Raw genomic sequence first — 14593 nt, 5'->3', positions numbered from 1 at the left:
GGAATGTACTTGCAAGTTAATATTGCACTGCAAGTATAAGGTTTAAAGACATCAGTTGTACGTTATAAATTAAATCCAGTTTAAATCAATATGATTCTATTTATCCTAGCAAGGAAGTTTTTTTCTTTTTAAGGATCGTCTGATTTTTTTTTTTTACAGTAATAATCTTTGCATAATTTTACACCCCATACATGAGATGATTGGGATTCAATCTCAATCAGAAAAATCCCTTTATGGTGTCCTTCTTACGTCCTCTGTAACAGAAAAATCCTAGCAGAAGCATTTCCTCTTTACCCAGTTCCTGTTCTCTTATCACAGTTCTATTCCTCCACATTCCCTTCCTGCTAGGCACGGGAATTTGAAAGGGCATGGAAACACTGGTAAAAGTTTGTCTTCTACTTGGGTAATCCAATACCACCGCATCCAGTAGTATATAATTCTTTTTGCATGTATATCAGTTTCCTCCCCAATCCCTCTTCCATACCTCTTTCTCACTTTTCTCTCATTATCCTGTCCTCTTGTTTTCCTTGACCTCCACATTCCTGTCTCAATCATCCTCCTGGCCTCAGGTCCTTATCTCTTTCCTGATACCCTCCTGCTTAGTGTTCCCTCATTCCTCTTACACCTAGGATTATCTCCTCCTTCCCTAAGGGTCTGGTCCTTCATCCCTCCCGCTTCACCAGACCCTCTCACTCTGGGAGCCGCCACCTCCCTTTCCCCAAGACCAGAGGTCGCGCGGCCGGACACAGCTAGCACTGCGCGTCGGTGGCGACATCTGAGCGGGCGCAGTGGGGTCTTCCCGCGGCCCAGCAGCCTACGGGCGCGGTGCACTCTGGGGGAACATGGCCGCTTCCGGTCTCCCTCCCGGGCCGGCGCTGGCCTGACTGCGGCCCCTGCCCGCAGCACTCCGCCCTCTGCTTCTCCCGCCCTGTGGCCGCGAAGACCGCTTCAGCCTTTCCCTCTGCTGCCCCTGCCGCGCCATGGAGAAGAGCTCGAGCTGCGAGAGTCTTGGCTCCCAGCCGGCGGCGGCTCGGCCGCCCAGCGTGGACTCCTTGTCCAGGTAACCAGGACGCCCAGGGCCCCGCCCAGCGTCCGAAGGGGATGGAGAGGGGCCGGGGACCCACTGGATTGTTGTCCCGATTCGCGGATTCTGGTTTCTGAAGGCTGCACCGAAATTCCTTCCCCGGGACTTGGGAACCACTTCTGCCTCCCTCTCTGGGGCGTGGAGGCTGAGGAAAAGGAGGTTAAAACTCGCTGCTTCTTTATCGATTCCTCCACCTTTCATATTCCGATCTCTTTTTCTCCCCAAAGGAGGTGGCCCCAGTTAATTACTTTCTCCTGTCTCTCATTCCCTCTCAAACCTTTTTTAAGACAGTTCCCCCCGCCCCCATTCTTTTCCCCACATTTCCTGTCTTTCTCTATCACTTTTTCCAAAACCATCCTTCAGTCAATCTTTCTTCCTCCACCCTTTCTTATGTCTTTGGGTTTTGGATTCTTGCCCAAGCCTTTTCTCTCTTTTCATGGCTTCACTTTCTTAATTTCTTTCATGCTTTTCTCTACACTCTGATTTTCTTCTCGCCTCTCCTTTTGCTTAAATATGTAAATAAAAATGTCTCCTGTGCTTCTCTTTTCTAAATCTTCCAGCTGAAAGTCAGTATCAAGGAATCTGAGTGATTTTTATCCCCAGTGATAGGTGTAAGAAAACAAAATGAGTGGTAGTTTTCTTCCTTCTTGGGCTGCTGGTTCTCCAGGTTGTCATTTATCTTGTAACAGATGGGAATTTTATCCTGGAATTTTGAGGAGGACTTTATGCAGCTTTGCGGAGAGCTTTTATGAATATTAACTAGACGCGTTTTGGATGCGGTCTTTTTCTTTGATTTTTAAAATAATGATTTAAAATTTTATTAAAAAATAAGACCTGTATTTGCTTTTTATGCAGCCATGATGAAATCTGGTTCTTTTCCACTGAATAATAGTCTAATTGTTATTAGAGAGTTATTCGATAACTGCTGTGTGAAGACACAATTTTCATTTTCTCCTCGAATCAAGTGAAGTGGCTCTATTATAATTCATTTTGGATTCTGCTAAATATGGGTAGTTATTGCCTTTTTTCCTATTGGTGTTCAGTACCTCATTGGGGAACCACTGTCTGATCCCATCATTCTAAATCTCTATATGCATTCATAGCTCCCTGCCCAGTCGTTTTTCAGAGTCCTTAATAAGTACACTATAATTGTTGGCTTAAAGTGCCTTTTCTACCAGGCTATAAGCTATTGTACTTGAGGGCAATCTTAATCATCTTCGTATCTCCAGCACTTAACATAGTCCCAGCCTGTGATAGGTGCTCACTACGTTCATTTTTTTGAATTTGTAGCCTGAATTATCCACGAGAGTTTTCTTTGCAGTTTGATTATATATATTGCACGTTTAAATCAAGTATTTTTTGAATTTTGTATTGCTTTGAAATGTAGAAAGCTGAGGATTAACATGTTTAGTTGTAAAATTCATTCAGAAAACAGGTTGGAAAATTCTAATTTTATGGGAAAGTTACAAATGACAACTATGCCTCAGAATAGAATAAGAGGCAACCAGTACTCTCATCCGAGGCAGAGGAGTCAGAACCACATGAAGCAGCATAGTATGTTAGAAAGAAGGAAGTACTGGAAGTTAGGAAGCTCCCATGCTGAAGTCTCTGGCTGAGCTAGCTCTTTGGTCTTTATCGTTTAACCTTTTTAGTCTACGGTTTTCTCATCTTTTAAAATAAGAAGCTTAATCTAGAAAATCTGTAAGGTCCCTTGGAACTCTAAAATTGTCATTTTTTAAATGTTAATGACAATACTAAGATAAATGCATTGGTATTAATTTTAAAGATAATTCCTTTGCAAATAACCTGTTTTGGATATTCGCAATTACGCTAAATAAGTGTCTTTTATTATCACAAACTAATATTTCTAACGGTGCCACTTTAACATATTTATTTCCTAAAAAAGAAAGCCCAGCAAATTTAAAGTTTATGAACTTCTTTATAAAAAAGTATTTACTGACATGAATTTTAGAAAATTAAGTACTCCTCGAGAGAATTGTGATTATAGATTAGTCTCATCCTCTCTGGACAAAAATATAAGTATGATTCCTGTTTTCCATGAGAGAATGCCAGCTTTCATTACTCCCCTCTGGAAGACAGAAAAGTAGTATTTACTTAATGTCTACCGTATGGAAGTTTCCCTGCTAAATTCTACGTATCTTTTATTTCATTAATCATCATACCTGTTTGTGGCACTCTCTTTAATCAACAGTATGTAACAGATACATTATAGACACTAGTTAGAAAGCTTAATTTTAAACAATCTAGGCTAACACTTCTTCGCAGTTGATTCTAATACATTGCCAGTGTGGAAAACTTAATCTAGGCTAACACTTCATCTCAGGTGATTCTAATACATTGCTAATGTGGAAAACTTAATCTAGGCTAACATTTCATCGCAGGTGATTCTAATACATTGCCAGTGTGGAAAACTTAATCTAGGCTAACACTTTATTGCAGGTGATTCTAATACATTGCCAGTGTGGAAAACTTAATCTAGGCTAACACTTCATCGCAGGTGATTCTAATACATTGCCAGTGTGGACTGCTGTGGTCTCATAGCTGTGTTAAGTGTCTATCTAGATTGTTTTTTTTGTTACATTAGCCTTCGACAAAGCAAAATTATTGCTGTTTGGCCTATATTATCTCAGGTTTTGCAGAAATGATGCCCTTAAATTGTAGTTTATTTTTATGCTTTCTGTTTATACACAGAGGCCTAATTGGGAAACTGCCTTGGGAATTTGTTTTGATATCTCTGGCAAAATAGTAGTTAATATTGTTAAATGTGTCACAGAATGTCTTTCACCCATAGATTGACATAAATTTCTGCTGAATTTAGCTACAAGGAAAATTATTTATAGAAAAAATTATGTACACTCCTTGTTTGTTAGTAAATGCTAACTACGTAACTGCATCTTTCTCTTTAGCTTAGTAAAACACTTTAGTCAAATTTATATATGAAGGTGGAAATATACTCATCTCTAATTTCTTTAAGTACTTTTATTATTACATGAACTCAAGTTAAATATTATGTGTTGCATTTAAATGTATTGATTAGATGTTTTAAGCCCTTTTGGGAAGTAGGAAGAATAATACACTAATCCATGTGGTTGCCCATTGTTTTTTGAAAATGACATACATGGCCGGGTGCCGTGGCTCATGCCTGTAATCCCAGCACTTTGGGAGGCCAAGGTGGGAGGATCACTTGAGCCCAGGGGTTTGAGACCAGCCTGGGCAACATAGTAAGACCCCGTCTCTAAAAAAGAAAAACTTGTTAAAATAAGTAAAAATATTTAAAATGAAAATGGCGTACTCCATTGAAGTTGGATGAAAGGCCATTGTGCTATCTGTAGTTCACAATAAACATATAATGGGTCATACTAAGTATCTGTAGTCATTTCAGAGTTGCTCTTGTCTCCAGTTATGCCTTCTAGGTCATCATAGGCCTGATACCTTTGCCCACAAGTGGGCAATTTCATTCTTCATATGATATCCAGATAGTAGTTTCCTAACCAGCTATAGTTATGTCATCCTGCATCTTTAAAAAAAAAAAAAAGTAATTGTCAGCTGGGTGTGGTGGCACATGCCTGTAATCCTAGCTACTTGGGAGGCTGAGGTACCAGAATTGCTTGAACCTGGAGGCCGAGGTTGCAGTGAGCCAAGAATGCGCCACTGCACTCCAGAGTGAGCAACAGAGTGAGACTCCATCTCAAAAGAAAAAAAATAAAAAATAAACAAAAAACAGTAGTTGTCTTTGGTGAGTCCTGCTTAATATTGCCATACTTCAGTAAACTGTTCAGCAACTCTTGTATATCTTGCTGTTGGCCATTCTTCATGTATGTCTAGCCTCACAGAAAGAGAGCGGGGGTTGTGGAAAAATTCACTAGCATCCTGATAATCTAGTTATGTTCTGTAATTTTATTCTTGTTGGGTGTGGTCTGATTCTTGATATAAGTATGACTTTATAGGTAAAACATATAGGTAAAATAATATACTATATAGGTAAAATAATACTGTAGGTCAGATGTGATAATAAGAGTAGTCCTGAGTCTCAGAACTGTAATGAGTTACACAGCAGAATTTGACATTATATTGGTAATAATCTGCCATCTTAGTCTGGTTTTCCATTTTTCAGTGTATACACTAGTATAAAATGCACTGCTTTAGTGGGTTTCTTTGATTAGTTTGTATTATGCATAATCAAATGGTAAGCTATCCAGTGCCAAATAGGTGCTCAGTGAACATCTAAATGAAAGAATGTTGACAGAATGTTCACCACTGGTCTTGTTTGTTGTTCCCATTCAAAGGATTAAAAAGGATTCCTTCTGTTGAATTTGGCCTGAACACTTGCAATTTCAGGTCTAAGTTGTAGTTTTTTTTTTTTTTTTTTTTTTTTTGAGATGGAGTCTTGCTCTGCCGCCCAGGCTGGAGTGCAGTGGCCGGATCTCAGCTCACTGCAAGCTCCGCCTCCCAGGTTCACTTTATGGGAGACTCTGGACATCTTGAGCTGATTTTACTGGCTGTATTATCTGTTCTGTGCCCAGTCCCATACATAATGAGGTTATTATGTCCTCTTCAACTACCTATTTATCCATCTGCTACTCTTGTTTACTTTTGCCCCTTTTGCTCTAACTTGTGTTGTTAGTCGTTTTATTTAATGTGTATTCTTGTCATCCTTCATATACCCTCAGGCTTTAGTTATTCTGGGTACCATACTTGTTTATCCCAGATTATTTTGGTTTTATCAATTTCTAGTATATAATTTCATTAGCATTGATGAGCATCTTATGTTTACATTTAACTTCCATTAAAAAAATCAAAGGGGAGGTACACATACTCAAAGTAGTTCTCAACTGATTGCATTTCTAAATTGCATGCCTGCCTTAAAATTATCATTTGAAAACAGCAATTCCTGGATTTCTGTTTCCATGGATTTTTATTATACTTACAGCCTGAAGAAGTAGAAGAGTTTCCTAGATTTCTAAAACACATTTTGTTGCAAGCTCTCATCTTTAGGTTTAGCCTCAAGGTCACTTAAGAGTGATGTGTTGGAGGCCAGGTGCAGTAGCTAATGCCTGTAATCCTAGCAGTTTGGGAGGCTGAGCAGTTTGGGATGGCTTGAGCCCAGGAATTCCAGACCAGCCTGGGTCACATGGCAGAAAACTGTCTCTGCAAAAAAATAAAAAGTTAGCTGGGCATGGTAGTGCATGCCTGTAGTCCCAGATACTTGGGAGGCTGGTGTGAGAGGATCACCTGCGCCTGGGAATGTTGAGGCTGCAGTGGGTTGTGATGGTGCCACTGTATTCTGACCTGGGCAAGACAGTGAGACCCTGTCTCAAGAAAAAAAGGGATGGTAGGAAAGATGCTTTTATGTTGTTTTTCTAGTAGTGGTGATGGATTTGTGTACAATCACACATTTTTACCCATTCCCTTTGTCACTCTTGGCATGTCTTCTGAGACAGCTGGCAAGATTAGAGGTAGAAATTATAGCTGTAAAACAGAATAAAGCTACCAGATTGAACCTACAACCTTGGCATTATTAGTAGCACCTTGCATCAAACATTGAGCATATCAGACTAAAAATGACTTATTTTGGATTTCATTAATTAAAAACCCTCAAAGAACTAAGTTCTCTTAGATAAGAACCAATATGGGTCTGAAATATGTAATTATGTAGCTTTTCAGAAAGGACATATTTAAAGAATGCAAGTTGATAGTGAACCTGAGGCTGGGTCCCGTATATATCTGTATTTTTCCTTTTTATGCTATTATCAATAATTTCCTATTAGTGTAGATCAGTAGTTCCCAAAGTTTGATCTCCAGGCCAGTAGCATCAGTATCTCTTTGGGATTTGTTAAAAATGCAAATTCTTGGGGCCTACCTTGGACCTAAATGAATTAAAATTTTAGGGGTGGAGCCCAGCTGTTGGTGTTTTAGCAAGGTTTCCAGGTGATCCTGATGGACGCTACAGTTTGAGAACCACTGCCTTGGATCTTTTGCCAGTTGGTGCCTTTTGTAATGCAATCAACGTTATTTAAAACTAAGTTAGGGTCTATGGTAGAGGTACTGTGAAACTATTACTTGAAAGCATTTTTGTAATAAATGTTGACTAAAGTAGTAAAAGGTAAAAGTCATCTCTGGTCGATTTATTAGACTTGATTTCTAGTAAACTTCCTAAGGCATTTTTCTTTCTCAGTCATGAGTAACACGAAACAAGAATATGTGTTTTAGGCTTTTTCTTAAAAATAGATTCTTAGTGAGAAAGATTAGTGGAAACAAGCGTTTAAAAAAGGTACAGTTGACCCTCAAACCACATGGGTGTGAACCGTTCAGATCCACTTTTATGTGGATTTTCTCCTGCCTCTGCCACTCCTGACACAGCAAGACCAACCCTTCCTCTTCCTCCTCAGCATGTGCAATGTGATGAGGATAACAAACTTTATGATGACTCACTTCCACTTAATGGGTAGTAAATATATTTTATTTTTCTTGTGATTGTCTTAACATTTTTTTTTTCATTGTTAGAGTTCGGTTTATTGGCGTGCAGCCTGAAATATGTTTTGATGGGCTGTTTATGTTATCAGTAAATCTTCCAGTCAACAGTAGTCTATTGGTAGTTAAGTCTAGGGAGTAGTTTGGGGAGTCAGAATTATATGCGGATTTTCAACTGCATTGAAGGTCAGCACCCCAACTCCTATGTTGTTCAAGGGTCAACTGTATTATGAAGAAATAATTCCAGGAGGCCATCACTTGAACCCATAAAGTTTGGATTATGCCCAAGGGAAGGAGACAACCTGGATACAGATGACCAGAAAGCAGTAAGTTTATTTTGGAAAGCTTCCAAGTTAATGCTATTGTATTCAAAATCACCAGAGCCAAAGATTGCATGTGATTCAGGATTTGAGTAATGGAAATTCTCCAGATTTTAGTGTGGAATATTTTTCCTTTGTAAGGAGGATGGTTTTGCATATGTAAAGTACTTGCTATCTTTGTGTCTACTGTATGATTTAGTTAAATTGGTAGATAATAATTAAACACTATTAGAGGTGATAGTCAAGGATAGGCAGTGATTTTAAAAACCGCTTTCCACAGGAAGTCAAGTTAAAAACGGAACTGTTTAAAAAGATAAGGTTAGTACTAGATTATAAAAATAAAAAGAACTAGGAAAGATGCCTTCTTGAAAATAATAACTTCAGTTCCCTTTCCTGTAGCTTTATTACGCAAAACTAGTTATACCTGTCCCTCCTAATATGTTTCTATATAGGTACCAATGTTGTCTTTAATATAAACTGTTAATAAGCAAGCTTCATAATTCTTCCCTTCCCCAAGTACATAGGACCTGTGGCCTTAATCACTGGTGAATATTCATTCTTTCAAAGATTCTTACTTTGTATGAATAACTCTTGGTCTCTTTAAATATTTTTAGTCTAGAGTAAATAAGAGCAGATGCTGTGTATTAAATATATTAAAAATTAGCTGTAAAATATATTTTAATTAAAAATTTAAACACATTTGGAAAATTCTTTTTTCTTTTTTTTAAGTTATGCTTTAGGCTTAGCAGCACATAACAGAAAATCCAAAGTGACAGTAGCTTAATATAAGAGATGTTAAATTTTTTGTTTCCACATGAAAGCCTGGAGATAGTCAATACAGATCTAATATGGTGGATCTGAAGTATCAAGGACCCAGATTGTCTTACATTCCAGGGTTACCTCATGAACCAAAATTATTGTTGGAACTCTAGCTATTATATCTTCAGGAGGAAGGGAAGAAGAAGACCATACTCTCTCTCTTTAAAGGATACTTTTTTGGCAGTCACATGTCTTGTTTTTAACCTTACATCCAGTTGGCTAGAACATGGTCCCATGGCCATACATAGGTAAACGAGAGGCTAGGATAGGCAGTCTCTTCTGTGAGGCCTTTGTGCTGAGCTAAATTTGGAGGTTCTGTCACTGAGGAATAGGAGAGAATGGGTATTGGAGTCATAGTAGCTTTTCCCCTTGTGTACAAATGAATCATTTAAAAGAAAGAAAGACATTTTCCACCTAAATTCTGCAATATTTCACTTATGCCAGAGACACCCTTAGAGTTGCAAATGCAGTTACCAAAATAGGAAACACACTGAAAGAGAGGAGGTAATATATTGTTGCAGACCAAAGAAGAGAACTGTGGCTTGGAGCACTCTGAACTCTTGAGTTTAGGTTTCTGTTTTTTTGTGTCTTGTCTTGGGTTAGATTTTTATAATCTTAGTCTGGAACCATAAAATGAAAGTGATGCATTTAATAATGCAAGATCATTAAGTGATGGGGAAATAGAAATCAAATGAAGAATGGGTTGATGTGCTGTTTTATATTTCACTTGAAGAGCTCAAGGAATTGCATGGTAAAGTAGTAGTGGTAATGACGTTGATAGTCTACTCTGCTTACTTCCAGTTTGACGTCCATTTCCAAGCCATGTATCCATGTATTTTATCCTATTCCTGAATGTTGCATCAGGTTCTACTTAGGTATTTTCTATCATTTTAGTTGTAAGGATGTGGTTTCCATAAGGGAAGGAAATCTGACCATTTTAGTTTATGAATGCTTTTGCCAATATTCAGTTTGTTTTTATATCCTTGACCTAAACATTTTATTAAAAATCCAGAGACATCTGTGTCTTATATATTCTTTTGTCACCTAACTTAAATATTAATATTTTAAGCATATAATTTCAAACCTAAGGAGTTTAATAATTTGGAAGTGAATAGAAGAGCATATGTATGTAAGTCTCCTCTGGATTGATAAAATATTTATTCATCAGGCTCCAAGGATTTAATAGGCATTAAGTCAGAAATATATCCATTTCTTTTCTTGGCAGAATTGCTTTTACTGATAGCAGCAAATGAGCAGTTGCTGAGGTAGGGAGGAGGCCTTGTCTGGAGGTTATGCATTAGCAAAAGGGAAAATAACTGGCTGATGATGGGCTGGTGATTACAAGCCTTAATATTCTTGAGCTGAGCCAAGAAGCCCAGCAAAGCTCAACAATAAAATTTTGTATAATACAGATGTTCTCTGTTAACAATATTAGATAAAATTCTTCTATTATAAGCAAAGGCATTGCCTCAAAATAGAAATACCCAAGACAAGCCTTGCTTTCCTAGTGGTAGACAGTTATAGCAATAAATTAGTAGTATTAATATTAAACACAACAATAATAATATAAATAGCACAACATTTATTGCATGCTTACTATGCTGGGCATGGTGCTACATTTCTTCTATGCATTTTCTCATATAATCCTCATAACTGTATAAAGTAGAGAGTGTTAATGTTTCCATTTTACAGAGAAGAAAACAGAAGATTAGAGAGGGCACCTTGACATGTGAATTCAAGTCCATTTGACTTCAGGGTCTGTGCTCTAAAGAACACACATGCCTGAAGATCCAGTGCCCCAGGTGCAGACCAAAGCTTTGTAGTTAGAGGGCAGTCCCAGGGCAGGTTGATTGGGTGGTAGTGATGAGGACACAAGTTTCCTTGACCTGCTATTTTGCTGGAGAAGGATAAAGATACACTATACATTGACCAAGTGAGAGTGTTCATATTTGGAGAGAATTTTCTTTACCTTTGAATGTTTTTTTTTCCTTCTGATAGAAAATAGAATGATTTTTTTTCTTTGCCTGATGATTAAGAGGATAGTATCATTTCATTCATTACCTGATGATTAAGAGGGTAGTATCGGTAGTATCATTTCATTCAAAATAACAGTTTTACATTTTGAAGACCATATAAAGTATGAAGCAGGTAATTGCCAAAGCCTCCTCCCCACCAATCCCTGCCCTGCAGGCTTTGCACAATGATTTAGAATTCTTCAGGGTTCCTTAAATTTCTGAATTCCCCTAAGTTCCTTTGTGTTTGTTTACAGTTAATGTGTTAAGAGCCATTGACATTTGAAGATCATCAGAAGTGAAGATAAAACATCTCAAAAATTATAATGTAAGTGAATGGTAAAATGCAGATATAAAAATAGACAAAAGTTAATATTGCCAGCAATATTTCTGGATTATTTATTGTCCGAAATGAAATTTGCACATATGAGTAACCAGTAACTTCAAACTTTCCATTTCCAAGTCCCTGTCCTTAAAATTCTGTGTTCTCTTCTACTTGGGGAAAACAGTCACTAAGTTTTAGTCATCCAGTAATTTTCCATTAGAATTCTTTTGGCATCCATGTTCTGTTTTCTTCCTTTTCTTCCTTAGCACTTTGCAGTTTGACTTGAGAAGCGGATGACAAGAATTCATGTTATATGCAAAATGTTACAGATACTAAGGTCTTTGCTTTCCAGCTATTGATGAGTGTTGTGTATGTTATTCAAGTGTAATTTTACTACTGTTTTGTATGTTTCTTAGCCAAAAATATGACCAGTTAGCTAGCCGCCTGCCTTCCTCCCCTTTCCCTCTTCTTTCTTTCTTTTTTTCCCTGCCTCTTTCCCTTCCTTTCTTTCTGTAAATAATTGTTTAACATCTACTGTACCCTACACACTGTGCTAGATTCTGAATTCCAAAAAGCTTGGTGCTGAAATGAATTATATCTTTTTATACTCTTAGAGGGATTAGAGATCATCCAATTAGTGTTTTCCAGCTGTGGCTGAGGACCACCTGTATATTTCAGTCAACTGTGAACTTGGTGAACATTTAACTTCCTAGGTTTCAGTGTGGACATTCTGAATCACTGAGGTGACGTTAGGAATCGGCATTTAACTGTTGGAGAACCACCGATCCAGATGCATTTGGATGCTAGTCTAGTTTCAAAAGTTTTCAGATGTGGAAATAGATCTAGAGAACTCTAATAATTTACTCCAAAGCACAATAAATGTTAAGAGGGCCAGGAAAGGTGGTGGTTTTCCTCTGAGGTTACAGAACTATTGAGTGTCAGAGATGATCTCCTAATTCCCAGTTCTAGACTTTACCATGTAGCATCATGATTTTTTTTGCAGGGCCGTATAGCTTCACTGTGTTTCATGTCTGTAGAACCCTCTGCTTATACCATGTATAAGATTATAACCAATCCATCACTGTTCCTGAAAAAATAAGAGGACATATGGGTTATGTAAATGAAAAACATACTGTTTCTTCATTTTTAGTCAGATTTGTGACTCATTCTGGTTTTGAAATCATTGGATGATAGACTTGAAGGAAAGAAAAACCATTTTTTTTCTATCCATGATATTATTCCTACCTGGATTTAAGTTTTATGCTTACGAAAATGAGGACCTGATTTCATTTTTTGAATGAAATAGTAGGTACAAATTTTATAGTGTTTTGCAAACAGTAGGTGCTTGATAAGCTATACTATGAGCAGTTTACTGTTAAAACTTTTCTTCCTTTGGATTCTGTGAAGTATGCTAGTTAGAAGTGATTTTATTTGCTTTGTACAGAATCTGATGCTTTATATACCAACCCAGAAACTTTAAATAATTGAAATAATTTTACTGTATTTATAATACTATATTTTATAGTTGGTATTCATAAGATCTCTGAGGGACTGAAATTTATAAAGTATTTTTGAACTATAAGAGTTTTAATTTTAGTATCGAGTATATTTTATATTGTATTGTGTATAATATATTGATAGTTACTGATTTGTCACTTTATATTAGTAAATCTTGTTTATCTTAATTTTGGAAATACTCTGTAATTCTCAAATTACTGGGAAGTTTAATGATGCAGTGCCTTTTTTTAATATTTCAAGGCACATTTTAATTATATGATTTTTAAAAAAAATCATTTTAAAATAGCCTATTGATTTCTAAAAATTTATTATATTTTTCAATTATAAATTTTCTTTTCATTAAAAATTTTTTTGTTCTTTTCATAACCATGGAATCAAAATTGTACATATAATAGCTCTAGAAAGGAACTTTATCTGTTATGTGGTTTTCTAGTTTATGATTTCTAACAACTAATCTGGTAAATAGGGAAGAGTATTCAAAATTAGGGAGAGATGTCCTTGGCGGGCATGGATCACTGAGTAATGTCAATATTTTGATTTTTAGCTTAACCTTTCTGGACTACAAAGAGAAAGACGTTGAATGCTCTACCTTTCCTACTGAGAGTTTTAGCTTAGTAACTGGAAAAAAAAAACAAAACAAAAACCCCACCTGTGTTAACTTCATTTATATGACTTAAAAGTTTGTGGAGAAAAGTTGTATCTCATTACATTGAAAGGATAGTGAAAGATTAATTGTATAATAATCAGTTTTGCTTGTCTTGGAAAAACAAAATATATCTATCTAGATAGCAAAAATAATGGATATGACTTTTAATTTAATGAATTCAGGTTTGCAAGGTGGGATGAGAAAATTACATGACAGATCATTTTTCAAGACAAATTTCCATGTTTTCTATGCTTGTCCAAGTAAAATTGTTGAGCGAGTGTTTAGGGAATACATCACCTTCTCTCTCTTAGTGTTTCTGCCTATATACTTGAGTTTGGGATGGAAGGGTTAATTTCAGAGTTCTAATAATCTGACCAGTTTTCAGTTTAGTTTGAGTCTTCTCTCAGTTAAGTGATATTTAAATAACTTTTTCCCTCTAGGCTACTTATAAATCTGTGTGTTTTCATTTGAGCTATCATCTGAATTTGAATTGGAGGTTTTTGAAGAGATTCTGAGAAGCTCCTTAAACGGGATGCTGTGGCTGTGGGATTGGTGCTGGAATTCAAGGTCCTTCCTGCCCTCCAGTCCTCACCCCTGTCTCCCAGGGACGCATTCATTTTGAGCAGAACACTTTGGCTTTCACCTCTTTATTTATTTAAATTTCCCGATAAGTTCTTTGAAGAAACAATACTCTGGAGAAAAAACAGACCTATGTAAACCGTTTTCTATACAAACTGGTTGTTCGGACTCTGCTGCATTATGAAATCATATACCTGTGTTTTATTTTGGGAAATGTAATTGATAGACCTGGAAATAAATTGTTAACTGTGTCCAGGGTCACATGTACCTCAAAACCTTGGGATTTTCCAAACTAAGTGCCAACATGCACCAGTTGGAAGGCTGTCCCAGAGCTCAAATCCCCTTTGTTTCTCCGAAGAATACAAGTTGTCTCTCATGCCATGATGATCATTTATATAATCTTTTTTATCTTATGAATTGGTTAAGTTTAATGAAGGGTTCTGGCTTAGCATTTTTAAACATAATTAAAAATTGTAAATTAATTTGTTTTGCGGGGATTGTTTTTCTGTTTTGAGAATCCTGCAAATATTCTGACAATAAGTCTTTTGTGTCTCAAATGTTTTATACACACTGCAGGCCTTTTATTATTTTTTTTTAATAAAATCTTCAACAGAATGACTAATAGAGCATGAACAGTGCTTATGACACTATAGTGCATTGTGTAAGTATTGAGAGCAAAATTTGCATTCCTAGAAAAGCTTGTTCACGATCAGAATATAGAAGGCATTCTTTAATGTTCTTGGGCAAACATGCTGTGTATGTGCTCAGGACATTACTTACAAGAAAATAACTTTTTAA

General features: G+C 36.7%; 1 protein-coding gene across 5 annotated transcripts in view; it reads left to right on the top strand.

Annotated features, from left to right (window-relative positions):
* Positions 1-827: 827 nt before the first annotated feature.
* The window catches only part of MTMR2 (myotubularin related protein 2), an 86459-nt gene continuing 72693 nt past the window's right edge, over positions 828-14593 (top strand). The window contains exons 1-3 of one of the 5 annotated variants that reach the window (XM_050758030.1): positions 5225-5455; positions 5559-7902; positions 10985-11055. Coding sequence is in view for 1 of the 5 variants with exons in the window: in XM_050758028.1 (XP_050613985.1) it covers positions 981-1060 (80 nt within the window). In the remaining 4 variants the exon portion in view is untranslated. Of the gene's footprint in view, positions 1061-1122; positions 1244-5224; positions 5456-5558; positions 7903-10984; positions 11056-14593 lie in introns of those variants that run through there. The other 4 variants (XM_050758029.1, XM_050758031.1, XM_050758028.1 and 1 more) reach the window with 4 other exon arrangements.

Source organism: Macaca thibetana, chromosome 14 (assembly GCF_024542745.1).
Source record: "Macaca thibetana thibetana isolate TM-01 chromosome 14, ASM2454274v1, whole genome shotgun sequence".
NCBI classification, from domain to species: Eukaryota; Metazoa; Chordata; class Mammalia; order Primates; family Cercopithecidae; genus Macaca; species Macaca thibetana.
This window is presented reverse-complemented; position numbering and strand designations above follow the sequence as displayed.